This window comes from Mustela lutreola, chromosome 5, assembly GCF_030435805.1.
Source record: "Mustela lutreola isolate mMusLut2 chromosome 5, mMusLut2.pri, whole genome shotgun sequence".
NCBI classification, from domain to species: Eukaryota; Metazoa; Chordata; class Mammalia; order Carnivora; family Mustelidae; genus Mustela; species Mustela lutreola.
The window spans coordinates 105,993,830-106,007,463 of NC_081294.1; the positions used below are offsets into that span (position 1 = coordinate 105,993,830).

The 13,634-nt window shown below is 42.4% G+C and overlaps 1 protein-coding gene across 1 annotated transcript in view; it reads left to right on the plus strand.

Moving 5' to 3' along the window:
* The first annotated feature begins 3,035 nt into the window (after positions 1–3,035).
* The window catches only part of JMY (junction mediating and regulatory protein, p53 cofactor), a 115,795-nt gene continuing 105,196 nt past the window's right edge, over positions 3,036–13,634 (plus strand). The window contains exon 1 of the mRNA XM_059175321.1: positions 3,036–4,103. Coding sequence (XP_059031304.1) covers positions 3,063–4,103 — 1,041 coding nt within the window. The 5' untranslated portion in view covers positions 3,036–3,062. The remainder of the gene's footprint in view (positions 4,104–13,634) is intronic.

Genomic DNA, 13,634 nt, shown 5'->3' on the forward strand with positions numbered 1-13,634 from the left:
AGTGGGTTAAATCCTCTGCCTTCAGCTCAGGTCATGATCCTAGGGTCCTGGGATCAAGCCCCACATCGGGCTCCCTTCTCAGCAGGAAGCCTGCTTCCTCCTTGCTCTCTGTCTGCCTCTCTGCCTACTTGTGATCTCTGCCTGTCAAATGAATAAATAAAATCTTTAAAAAAAAAAAAATTCACTCCACATCTGCAAGGCATGTGGTTGGCTGAGTGTCCAGCTGTTTGTGTCTTCAGAGTCAGCTTCAGGTTATCATTGGATGCTTTTCTCAAGGTGGTCCCAAGTCAATGACTGGGCAAGGCCTCGTCATTTTTACTCAATGGGGGAACTTCTTTAAGGAGTAATCTTTGTTCTGGAGCTCCCTGTTGGGGTAGTCTGCGCAATTCTGCTTCTGCCCCCTTTCTTTTACAAGTGTTAACTCTCATAAACTTTTGCATTTTGAACTTCTTTTTAGTTCTCCTTCTGGGAGACTCTAATTGGGACAGATGCATCCATTAGGCCCCTGAACTCCATTCATTCATTCATTCATTCATTCATTCCCTGTTCTCAGTCCTGGAATGTGTGACTAAGTAATCAGAACTGCTGTTTTCTCACATGTAAAATTAAAGACTTATCCCTTTCCTAAGTACTTTATATGATTGTTGTGAGGATAACATAAAAATGTGCAGGAAAATCCTATGTACTTTGAAAGCTGCTATGTAAATGATTACAGTTTTTATTAAAAAGCCTAAAGAGTTCAAGCACTTCCCAGATTACCTCGCAATCCTCAATAGTTTAAAAAAAAAAATTCACACAGAAAATTATTTTCAAGCCTTTTCAAAGCTGGTAAGGTGTATGTGGCTTTCTGTGGTGTTACTTATTCCTAGGGAATGATTTTTACACTCAGAGGTCTAGCTTGGCAATCAAATACACAGCTAGATAAAGAATTGTAGAGTACTACAGAAAACTGCCATGGGAATTTTGGTTTGTTTCTTTTCATTTCTAGGATAACAATTACTAAGATAGAGGAAATGAGATACACTGAACAACCCCTTTGACAAAACACAGAGGTCAGAGTCTTTGGAAAAAAATATTTAAAACCTGTGTGGCCATGAAACAGTTTTTTCTAGCACTATTGTGAGAAGATATAATTTAGTATCTGTGGATAGATATTGCAGTTTTAATTTATACGTAAATAAAAATATTTCCTATAAGCATTCTTTTAGGGCTCATTATTGGTATTCAAAGTAATCTATAATGTATTACAAGAAGGAGCTAGTGATCATGTCATCACTTTTTATGAAAAACTTTTAGTGGTACCTTTTTAGCAGAAAAGACAGGTAAGTTTTCTTAATATGCTATCTTTTGCTTAGCTGGTGATTCAGATTTCAAAAGTTTTATCTCTGATTTGCATTTGAGAGTTGGGACATGTTCAGTTACAGGCTTTGCAAATTTGTGGTTCTACATAAAGAATTGTAAAAGAACATTTTAAAAACCTGTCCTTTTCCCTTTTTGCTCATCCTGCCCAAAGTAATGTATTTTTTTTTCTGGTCCAAGCAGATCTATAGGTCCACAAGGTCCACCTGAGCGACAGGACTAAAAATTTAGATTGTTTATTCGGATGCCAGTGTATTGAAGTGTAGCTAACAATGCATCTTTAATCCAAATGGTTTTGCATAATTTGAGAAACACTTATAAAAGTAAAAGAATAATTCCCATTGTACTTTACTGTGGATGCAGAATACCTGTGCTATGAATCGGGAGCTAACAGTAAAGAGAATGGCTATAATATAAACTAGATTATAAGATCCACCTAGCAATTTTTAAAATGTGTTTCATTTTTTTAATGAAGAATATATGTCAATAGCAAAATTCTTCATATTTACATGATTTTTTTTCTATGTGCATTCTGATAGTCTCTAGATAATTGAATCCAACTTCAAAAGGACTTAAGCCAATGACCTCAAAACGAGGTTCCCAGAACAGTACACAATGACGAAATCTGAAGCAATAAAGCGCCGATGAACTGAAATGTAAACACTCATCCTATTAGGACATGACTGAATTTTCACTTACTTAATTTGGTTTTGGAGTTCTATTGGCTGTCTTCAGACCCCTCCCTTTCACACCTTAAATTGTTTCTCAAGGGTGTTAGAGGAGAATTCAACAGTCTGGGGCATCCCAATAAAGTTTAGCACATAGTTCATGTGATGCTACAGAGCACTTTCTGAATAGAGGGGTTACATATACCGACTCCCCCCGGGGCTCAGAAGCCACTTGTCCCGCAAGACACACGTACCACGCTCACCGTCTGCCCAACCTGCCGTCTGTGGAGAGCCTGCTCCAGCTGCTGGGGAAGGAGGCTGCGCAGAAGGCAGGAGTCGCGCGCGCGGCCGCTCGCGGGCGGGGGCGGGGGACGGTGAGGGGCGGTGCCGGCGCGCGCGGGCGGGGGGTGCGCGCCGCCGCCGCCGCGTCACCAGCGTGCGGCACGTGCCCGTGTTTACGTCCCTCGTGGAGCAGCCTACGTCAGCAGCCAAATGGCAACATTGTGGCGATACTGAGGCTTAGAGTTTAGGAGACGCGTCTCTCCGTCAGGCCGGCTCCGGGCGGTAGGGAAGAGGAGGAGAAGGAGGAGGGGCGGGGAGATCTGCCTGGGCGTGCGGCGGAGACGTACACGTCGCCGGCTCCTACAGCCTACCGGCCTGCCCGGCCCCGCGGGACCCGCTCCTCACCTTCAGAGAGCCGCAGACGCAGCACCGCGGCCTCGCGCTGGGGGCGGCCGGGACGGGCGCGAGGCGCTGCCGCAGCACCGGGCTTGTAAACAGATCCAGCCGCACGTGACCATGTGAACTACCTGCTCCGGGGACGCGTATTGTCTTTCCTGCGAGCCGCGCCACAAAGGAGCGCGGCGGGTTCAAGTGAGGAGGGCCCGGCGAGCAAGCGGGGAGAGCCGGCTGGCGCGCTAAGATGGCCGAAGGCGCCCAGCGAGGGTGAGCGGGGGGCGCGGTGCAGCCAGCCGGTGAGTCTTCGAGCGGGCAGGGCCAGCGGCGCCTCCCCCGCGGCCTGGCACCGGAGCCACCATGTCGTTCGCGCTGGAGGAGACGCTCGAGTCGGACTGGGTGGCCGTGAGGCCCCATGTGTTCGACGAGCGCGAGAAGCACAAGTTCGTCTTCATTGTGGCCTGGAACGAGATTGAGGGCAAGTTTGCCATAACCTGCCACAACCGGACGGCCCAGAGGCAGAGGAGCGGCTCCCGGGAGCAGGCGGGGGCACGAGGAGGCGCTGAGCCGGGAGCACCCGCGTCCGACGGGACCCGCGCGCCAGGCAGCCCAGCGGGCAAGGGCCGGCCCGAGGCCACGGCCTCTGCGACTCTGGGTAGAAGCCCGGGGTCCCGGAGGAGCGCGGCCTGGGCGGAGGGCGGCTCTCCGCGGAGCGCGCGCAGCCTTCGTGGGGACCCGCTTCTGCGGTGTCCCGCCGGCAAAGGGGCGGAGAGCCCCCTCAGGAGCCCAGTGCGGGCCAAGACCAGCCCGGTCCGAAGGGGATCTGAAGGCAAAGATGTGGCGGGGGCCGCTGCAGCAGCGACCCCGCCGGCGCCCAGGGAGGTCCCGTTGTCCTCCGTGCGAGTAGTGAGTGCTTGCGGGGCGGTCTCCGAGGAGATAGAGGTGCTGGAAATGGTGAGGGAGGACGAGGTGGCCCCGGCGGCCCTGGCGCTGTCGGACGCGGAGCAGCCGCCTTCCACCGTCGAGCTGGAGTCCCCGGCCGAGGAGTGTAGCTGGGCCGGGCTCTTCTCCTTCCAGGATCTCCGTGCTGTGCACCAGCAGCTGTGTTCTGTGAACTCGCAGCTGGAGCCGTGCCTGCCCGTATTCCCCGAGGAGCCCTCGGGCATGTGGACCGTGTTGTTCGGGGGCGCCCCAGAGATGACCGAGCAGGAGATCGACACTCTGTGTTACCAGCTCCAGGTCTACCTGGGCCATGGCCTGGACACCTGCGGCTGGAAGATCCTCTCCCAGGTACTTTTCACTGAGACCGATGATCCCGAGGAGTATTACGAAAGCCTTAGCGAGCTGCGGCAGAAGGGCTATGAAGAAGTGCTTCAGCGGGCCAGGAAGCGCATCCAGGAGGTAAGAACCTACTCTGGGCGGCACTCATTGGTTTTAGCTACTCACTGCCGGAGGCTGGAGCCTCTGTCTGGGCTGTGACCATGACCATATGGGAGACTTTTTCTTCTGGACAGGAGAAGAGGAAGAAGATGGGTTCCTCACCGATCAACTCCTTAATTCCTCTCAGTGGTGGGAAAACCGTGACTTTTCTTAATTGGCCCTCTGAAGGAACTTTGTCTTTAGACTTCTTCATAACATTTATCAAATAGGCTGTATATAGTAAGTGGTGTGTTTTCTACTCAGTGCTGCAGGTAATAAAGCCACTAAGAAAAGAGGCGACCCATAAATATACACTGAGCATTCCTATCTCTTTTGCCTCTCTTTCCACCAATAACTGCTCAGATATTAATCTTACTTTTCTGTCATTCAAAATAGTTTGTCTTAGGGAATACAGTTGTCTTTTTTTTAAGTCTCCGTTTGTAGTTTGGCAACTTAGGCAAATTTTAAATTCATTTTCCTTCAAATGAGTGGCCTATCCAAATGAAAAAGCACCATGAGAATGTATTTTTAAGGGCCAATGTGTAGTCTCGTTTCTTTATAGCTGGCTGATGTTTAACTCCTGTTTTAGGGAGAAAAAAGGTCTTGAGCAGGAATGTTTATTATGCTTTCGTACTTGTAAAAGTAGTACAAAGCTTTTTCAAACCATCTTACACTTAAAATTACAGGAAATAATGTACAAGGACTGCATGGGTATATATGAGGAGGTCTATGATTTGTAGGATATACATAATTTGCGGTCATGCCTACCGTAGAGTTTCTGCTCGAAGAACAGTAGGAAAAAAAGTATTTTAAAATGTACTTTAGTTTCTGGGTCACCTGGCTGGCTCAGTCAATAAACCATGCAGCTCTTGATCTTGGGGTTGTGAATTTGAGTCCTCTGTTGAGTGTGGAAATTACTTAAAAATGAATATTAAAAAAAAAAAGATACATTTTAGTTTCCCTAATGGGCACTAACAGATACTTCCTGAAAGCTATTATCTTTAGTATTAGTACCATTGAGGTTAGAGGTGGCATCGGGAAATGCCCCTTTTTATGATGCTTATATTCCTGACATTGTGTTGTCATCTGTTAACCTTGCCTGTGTTTATAAAAGACTCGAATCCTGCTATTAAGGCTAGGAAGCTGGTACCTCATGGTTTATCCATGGAATCCTATGTATTTTTCATTGCTAGCGTTTTTCTTGCTTAACTCACAGTGCTTTCATACAACTTCCTGAATCCAGATTTTCGCTCCTTCCTATTAGTTTACTTTGTCCTAAGCATCACCCACCTGTAATGCAATCCCTAGAATTCTGGGGATGCTTTTATTCCCTTCTTCTTCTTTTTTTTTAAATAAGATTTTTTATTTATTTGAGAGAGAAAGTGAGCTTGTGCGTGCATGAGTGGGAGGGAGGGAGAGGGAGAAACAGACTCCCCACTGAGCAGGGAGCCCCACTCTTGCCAACTTGATCTCAGAATTTGGGATCATGACCTGAGCAGAAGGCAGACAGGCAACTACTGAGCCACCCAGGTGCCCCTGTTTTCCCTCTTTATCATCTACATCTGGAATCTGTGTTCTACCATAATTCTTTGTGGAATGAAGTGGTAAATTTTAAATGGTCACATATATTCTCTTTAAAGTTTTGTTAATATTGATTTGATTAATATTGTATTTCTTTTAAACTATGTGGACAATATCAATATTTCTTTCTCATAATTTTTTGTTGAACTTGATTGTTTTTTAACTTTTTTATTTATTAGCAAGAGAGCGTGCGCATGAGCTGGTGGGTGGCAGGCCCCTGTGGGCAGAGACAGAAGTAGACTGCTGAGCAGGGAGCTTGAAGAGGCTCAATCCTAGAACCCTTAGCCAAAGTCAGATGCTTAACTGACTGAGCCACCCAGGCAACTCCTAAACATCATTATATCTCTAAATGATGTAGACTTGTTTAGTTTTAATTTTACTGATTTTTGAAAGAGTAATTTTGTCTGGTTTCATTCAAATAGGGTCAAAAATGAGAGCTGCCAAAAAATAGATACAGTTTTCTGGAACTTTTCCATGGGGGTGGAGGGTTACATTTTTTAAAAATATCTTTTCCTAATGTTATGTTGACCATGGTGTTGCGTTCTCTTTAACAAACAGAATTTGATGTTTTATAGAGTATTTTGTGTTCTGGAAAACAAGTCAAAAGAAGTTTATTATGAATTCATTTGACATTAAATATATAAATTTTTGGTGCTTCGATTAGAAGATTTGAACAGTATTTGAAAAGTAATTATCAAGACAAGAAATGGATGCAGTTTAGTGCTCACTCTGGTATCTACTGGAAGTTTATATTGAAAGAAATGAAGCTCAATATGGAGAAAGGGTGGTGGGTTTAATTAGCGACTTCTGTTATGGGCATGATAATGGGAGTGTAAGAGCATGGCAGCCATGTTTTTTTGTTTTTTCTTAGCTGCTTAAAATGTTTTACTATTTTAATAGTTTGCAGTAACTTTTTTAGGTAGAATATTTATAGAAATGCGTAATTTTTGTGCTATTGATTTTATTAAATTTAGTATAATGGTTTTTTTGTTCCCAAGTCTGCAGTTGACTTGTGGAAGTGGTTATAAAGGTGTTCAAGCCAGGTATATCTGGTAAATCAAACACATTCTTAGGTATATATTACTTAGAAGATTTAAACTTTTGGTTGTGTTTTTCCTTCTTTATTTTCTCTGGATCTATTTTCTGCTTTTTTTTTTCCCTCCAGTATCCCTTTTCCTATCTATTATAAAGGCTTTAGCCTAAAGACCACACCTGTTTTTGTTCAAAATGGTCCATAAATTGTGTAAAGGAGGTGATTTTTTGTTTTGTTTTAGTAGAACAGACTGTACAACTAGATTGTAAACTTCTCAAGGTCACTGGCCTTGGACAGTATCTTGGAATTCTCGCTGCCATCCCTAGTTCAGGGCCACACATCTTGAGCATTCTTAATATTTGTGGAGCAAGGACACCAGAGGTGTTTTTGTTGTTGTTGTTACTTTTTAGTATTACAAGAATTCAGAGGATTTAGAAGAAATTTTAAAATGTGGGTAAATAAAATTTTATTATAAATTGTTAAATGTAAATTCCACATAAGGGACCATGCTATTTAGAAACTGAGAGTTAGGGGTGCCTGGGTGGCTCAGTGGGTTAAAGCCTCTGCCTTCGGCTCAGGTCATGATTCCAGGGTTCTGGGATCAAGCCCGCATTGGGCTCTCTGCTCAGCAGGGAGCCTGCTTCCTTCCTCCCTCTCTCTCTCTCTCTGCCTGCCTCTCTGCCTACTTGTGATCTCTGTCAAATAAATAAATAAAAATCTTAAAAAAAAAAAAAAAGAAAGAAACAGAGTTAAACTTTATAAAACTGTAAATAACTTTCTAAATAAGGGGTCTTTATCTGGGGCTGGTGAATTCCTTATAAATTGAGGGGAACTACAGATGGACTTTAATGGGGTGCCATAAAGTAGCATACTAAGTTTTATATGCATAGACATTTGCTTTTCTGCAGAGAGGCTTTTATCAAATTCTTTAAGGTGTTCTTCAGAAAGAGCTTTAAAACCATAGTTGTAAGTCATTTGCTTTGTAAGCTTTGGGCGTACCTCTATTGGAGTTTAAGTTTTAGAATATACTTACAATTTAATATGGGGTTATAAGAAGTACTTCTATATGTTTTGTGAAATACTGGAGAATAAAATACTAAGTTTTCTACTACACATTTTAATGATTCACAGATTTGGTCAGTTGGCTAGGAATTATAGCTTGTGAGAAGCTATAATTTATGTGATACTAATAATAAATTTTTATTTAGTTTTAAAGGTTTGTTTATTTATTTTGAGAGGAGGAGGAGGGAGGGGCAGAAGGAGAGAATCTTGCATGCAGACTTCCTGCTGAGCAAGGAGCCTGACATGGGACTGGATCCTATAATCCATGAGATCCTTACCTGAGCTGAAAACAGGAGTCAGATGCTTAACTGACTGAGCCACCCAGGTGCCCCACTAATGAAAAATTTTTAGATAACATAGGAATTGTAAGGTTCTGTGTTACTTAGGGCCTTAATCTTAAATGAAGTTAGTAATTTATTAAATGGTAGGTTTGTTTTAGACTTTTACAAGGGTTTGCTGTAAGGAGTGCTATTTGTATAGCACCCTATTTGAATGAATCAGGTGCCACCAAGGCCGCTGGGGATGGTTTTGAGCAGTAGTCTTAGTTGTTGGTTAGAGCTGGGGATCATATTATAGTGTATATGCATGGGTGACCTGTACCGTGGCTTACTTACCTCTGATGACCTCGATTTTGTAAATAGTGGTTTCCGTATAAGGACAACTATTGTTGAAATAGTTGTGGTCCTTTAGATAGTGAACCTTAACTATGATGGTAGGTTTGGTTAAGATCTAAAATAGTCTTCTCTTTGGAGAAGAGATTATGTTTATACAGTTGCTCAGCTAACTTCTTCCCAGTTGATTTTAACTTATTGCTAGTAAAGCAAACAACAAAAAAGCACTGAGAGCAGTATGTGTTTTTGTTAGTAACCATGTAAGGGATGCTGCAGAGAGAGCCTACCTAATGTTTGGAGTCAGAAAGACCTGACTTCCAAATAGAAGTCAACACTTACGTGACCTACTTAGTTAACCTTCTTAAAACAGGGAAATGGGGAAGATACGTAAAAGATATCTAAGATTTAAGTAAGATATTATGAAAAAGTGCTTAACAAAGTGGCACGTATAAAGGAGGCTTCCAGGAAGTGTTCTCTTCTTTCCTGTAATGAGGATTCTTCAGAGTTTTTTCACCTCAGCATTTCTTTAAGGGAATGTAACTAATATTTATTGGCACTACTTAGGTATTGGTGTTTCATGTTTACTATCTCCTTTCATCCTTCCCACTCTCTTTTCAAGTAAATCGTGTTTTATACCTGTTTTACTGAAGCAGAAGTTGAAACTTAAAGATGTTGGATTTGGCCAACCTTAAATAGCCAAGTTGTGACCAAACTGAGATTCAAGTGTAGATTTTTTGAATCCAAACATGTGCATTTTCTGCCATGCCTTGTTTCTTTGAAGACAATAGAAAGGATGTCAGTCTCTACTCCTGAGAATGGGAGAGTGGCTATATTTAAAACTTCTAGTCAGTTCAATAATGGCTTTTAAATTGAGATAACTCATTTTTTTAATTTCAAATGAACTATGATAGGCATGCTGTGGGGCAGAATCTCCTGTTGTGTTACAGAAGAAGGGTTGCCTAGGGGTGCAAGGATGGGTTTATGGTAGACAAGAGTGCCCAATTGTTGTTTTCCTTTGTAACTTAAAATGACTCAGATGTAAATAACTAACGTAAGGGACAGGAGCTCTAGAAAGAATGCTTACCATCTCTCCAGCCAATTACGACTTTTGTAATTTTTCTGAAAAACTAGGATTAGTTATAAAACTCTGGAGCCACACTGATATCCCAACTATATGTATTAGAGAAATCAGTCTTTTTAGAGCCTGAGGATGCTAGCCTTTCGCTGGGACAGTGTGCCTTTATCCATGATTAGGTATAAATAGTAGAAGTAGACGCAGGAAGGATTGAATGTAGTTGTAGCCGAGAGAGCTGTATGGCTGTATTTTCCCATAAAAATAGGGCACACACAGTTACGGAATAATGAAGCTAAGTGAATTTTGGAGGATTCTTGAAAGTTAAGAAAGACTTAAAAGGTAGAGGCCATGAAAACAATGATTTAGATACTAACTTTTTCTTCATTTCTGTGCCCAAATAAACTTGGTCATTTTTCACAACACTGAAAAGAGAGAAGTATAGAAAAAAGATGAATATATCCTTTTAGGTTAGTGCATCTGTAATGCAGAGGCATGGAGGCTGGTGGCAGGAGAGCAGCAGCCTTCATGATAACTGATTGATGTGATGCTTTCTCTGCTTGCTGTTTAACGTTACATGATGCCCCATCCACCAGGTATTTCACAGTCTTGAAATCAGGCATGTTTCCTCCCTGCTAAAACCAGGCCAGCTTGGACAAACACTCGACCACTGTAAGTTCAGGAGTGTGGGGGTGGGGCTGGGTGGGAGGTAGTGCAGGGAAGAAGGGGAGAAGGTGAGTGGGCGGTTTGGTTTGTTAAACATAACAATTGTTATGTTTGAGTTAGCAATCTTCACTCCCCAAATCTTCACATGTAACTTTAATCAGTCTCTCACTGTTCTCCATTGCTGCTTTATTTGACCTTTCATTGACTGTGGAATATTGCTGGAAGTGAGAATTGAAAGCAAAAGTTGGCCTTCCATTGATGGTTAAATGCCTGTGTGCTTACTTTTTTGTAATGGGAAGTTTCCTATGGCTCTTTTCACTCTTTAGTAGGCCAGATCTGTTCCCCTTTAATCTGCCCAGTTCCCTCAGTTGTTGATGGGAAAAAATTTAAGTTGCAAGGCTGAGAGAATGTAATGAAGACTAATAGTTCTTGGTGCTATTTGTTTTTTGATAGGGGTGAAGTTCCTTTGGACTTTCAAGCTTTTTGTAGTGGATTGTTAATACTAAGTAGCCTTAACAGAGAGTAAGTTATTAAAGCTCCAGAAAGGCAGAGAAGGATTCATTCAGCAGAAAGCTGGAAGATTTCATGAGTTTTCTTCAATGTGGAAAAATCCCCTTTTATGCTTTTCCTTGGATTTTTTTTTTTTTTTTTTTTTTGGTCTTTATTTTTTTAAAGATTATATTTATTTTGAAAGAGAGAGCACGTAAGGGAGGGGTAAGGGAAGAGGAAGAGAATCCCAAGCAGACTCCCTGCTGAGCACCAAGCTGGCTTTGGGGCCCCATCCCTTGACCCCAGACCAGAACCAAAATCAAGTCTGACACCCAACTGACTGAGCCACCCAGGTGCCCCTATGCTTGTCCCTGAATTTAAATTTTATATGGTTATAATTGCACATGATAGATACTTTTTGTACTCTAGTAAAGGTTTTGTGGTATGGGCTATGAAATAAAAATAGGCCTGATGGGCTAGAGGAGAATGGTTTTAAGGATAAGTATATGAAATTAACTTAATGATGTGTGGTTTTATTTTTAACGTTAGCATTTGAGGGTGATGGCTAGGGGCTTATTTGCTTTAACAAATAGTAGTACATTCAGGTAACATAAGCATAGGGAGACTAGAGTGATAAACAAAAATGGTGTTTTTCTTTACAAGAGGTTTTAAATAAAGTTGGTTATCAAATTGGCCTGCTGCTAGGAATTAGTTGAGGCAGGGGTTTTGTTCGTTTGTTGAGGCATGGTATTTTTAAGAAGCTCTAACTACACTATGGTAAGTGCATAGGGGAAAGAAAACTTACTGAATACGACTCAATAAAATCTGTTTTTGTGCTAATTCTGATACTAGTAGCTTGACCTTAAAGACTGTCACTTAAGGTCCTTGGTCTCTGTGTCCCAGGTAAGACCAAGGTTAGAAGTTAAGGATCCCCAGGGTGGTTAACAGGTATAGTATGGCAAGTGTTGGAACTTGAGCCACTTGTTTTATGTGTTTGTATCCAGATTTAGGGTCTTCTTGCTATAAACTGACTATTCAGACTGTTCAAGTCACAGCACTTCTAATTTTGCTAGAGTTTTTTTTAAGGCTTTAAGAAAGCCCTAAATTCATTTTTGACTGCACAGGGCATTAGAAGAGGGCAGAAGTGTTTTTTCCTGTTCTTATATTTGTTTTCTTGGCCTCACTTTGTTCATTACTTGTTCTCAAGGTGTTCCCCATTTCCCCCAAAGTTTCTTTACATTTCCCTGTGGTTTCTAGTATTAAAACTGCTTTTCCATTTGAAAACTTGAAGTTACATTTACAAAGCAAATATTTAGCTACTAAAATTATTTCTCTCTCTTTTTTTAAGGTTTTATTTATTTGACAGCACCAGTAGGCAGAACAACAGAAAGAGAGAGAGTATAGGCAAGCAGAGAGAGAGGGAGAAGCAGGCTCTCTGCTGAGTTGGGAGCAAAGCGTGGGGCTCGATCCCAGGACCTTGGGATCATGACCCGAGCCAAAGTCAGATGCCCAACTGACTGAGCCACCCAGGAACCCCTAAAATTATTTCTTTAAAACTTCTTCATCTTCACCTTCCTGTCTAGGTGAGTCTATCTCCTCTTCACTGACACCAGTGGGGCCATGTTGAGAGGGACATGTGTGTAGTGAAATACGTGAGGCTTTAAATTTTCAGTCATCGAAATAACCTTTATTGAATGCTTCCTGTGGCTCAAGCACTATGCTGAGGTCTAAATTACCTCAGTTAGCATGTAGATAGGAGTTAAGAGGTAGTGTTTTGACTTTTGAGTCTTGGCTCCTCTACCTGATAGCTTTGTGAACATGGGCCTACCTAATTGTCTTATTTCCTTAGCTGCTGCTTCTGTAAAGTGAGAGAACGCTGCTGCCTTTAAAAATAGGTTTTATGTTAGTACTTAGAACAGTGCTGTGTACCCAGCAAACACTTGGTAAATGTGAACTCTTAATGTTAATCTGCATCTCAAACTAAGAGGTAGGGATTTTACAGTAGAGGATATAGGTTCAAAGAGATCAGATAAATTTGTGAAGATAAAATATCGGGTGTGTAAGCAAACCGATTCAAACCCAAGTCCAATTCTACCCTGCTTTCTTAATTGTTGGACCACAGACAGGGAGAGAAGCTAACTGATAAATATTGGCAAACTGAAATACTTGGTCAGTTTCTCATAACCAGACAAAAACATTAACAGTGTCTGGCTGCTGATTGTTTTTGGAAAACCTTGATTATGTCCGTAATACTGTAATAATGTTGTCTGTAATTAGAGAACATGGTAATCCTAAAGGAGGCTAATTTAAATTTGTGCATATATGATACATGAGGTTCTAATGTGAGACAGAATGCATGTCTGTCTGTCTGGTGTTTTTTTTTTTTTTCTTTTGATAGAGAATAAAAGGTGGAGCAGCAGTCAGGGAGAAACAGGCTCCCTCATGCAGGGCTTGATCCCATATCAGGGCCTAAACTGAAGGCAGACACTTAACCAACTGAGCCAACTGCACCCCTCTTTTTTTTTTTAAAGATTTTATTTATTTGAGAGAGAGTATGTGAGAGAAAGAGAAAGAATAGGGGGGAGAGGCAGTGGGACAGGGAGAAAAGCAGAATGCCCGCTGAGCAGAGAGCCTGACATGGGGCTTGATCCAGGAACCTGAGATCATGACCTGAGCCTAAGGCAGATGCTTAACCAGTTGAGCCACCCCGGTGTCCCAATGCATGTCATTCTTAAAAGAATCATTTATAGGGGTACCTGGGTGGCTCAGTGGGTTAAGCATCCGACTCTTGATTTTGTCTTGGGTCAGATCTCAAGGTGAGATCCAGCCTCATCTTGGACTCCACACTGGATGTGGAGCCTGCTTAAGATTCTCTCCGTCCCTGTCCCCTGCACCTTCCCACACCCCTCCTCGTACTTGTTCTTTCTCTTAAAAAAATTCATTTATAGGGATGCCTGGGTGGCTCAGTTGGTTGGACTACTGCCTTCAGCTCAGGTCAT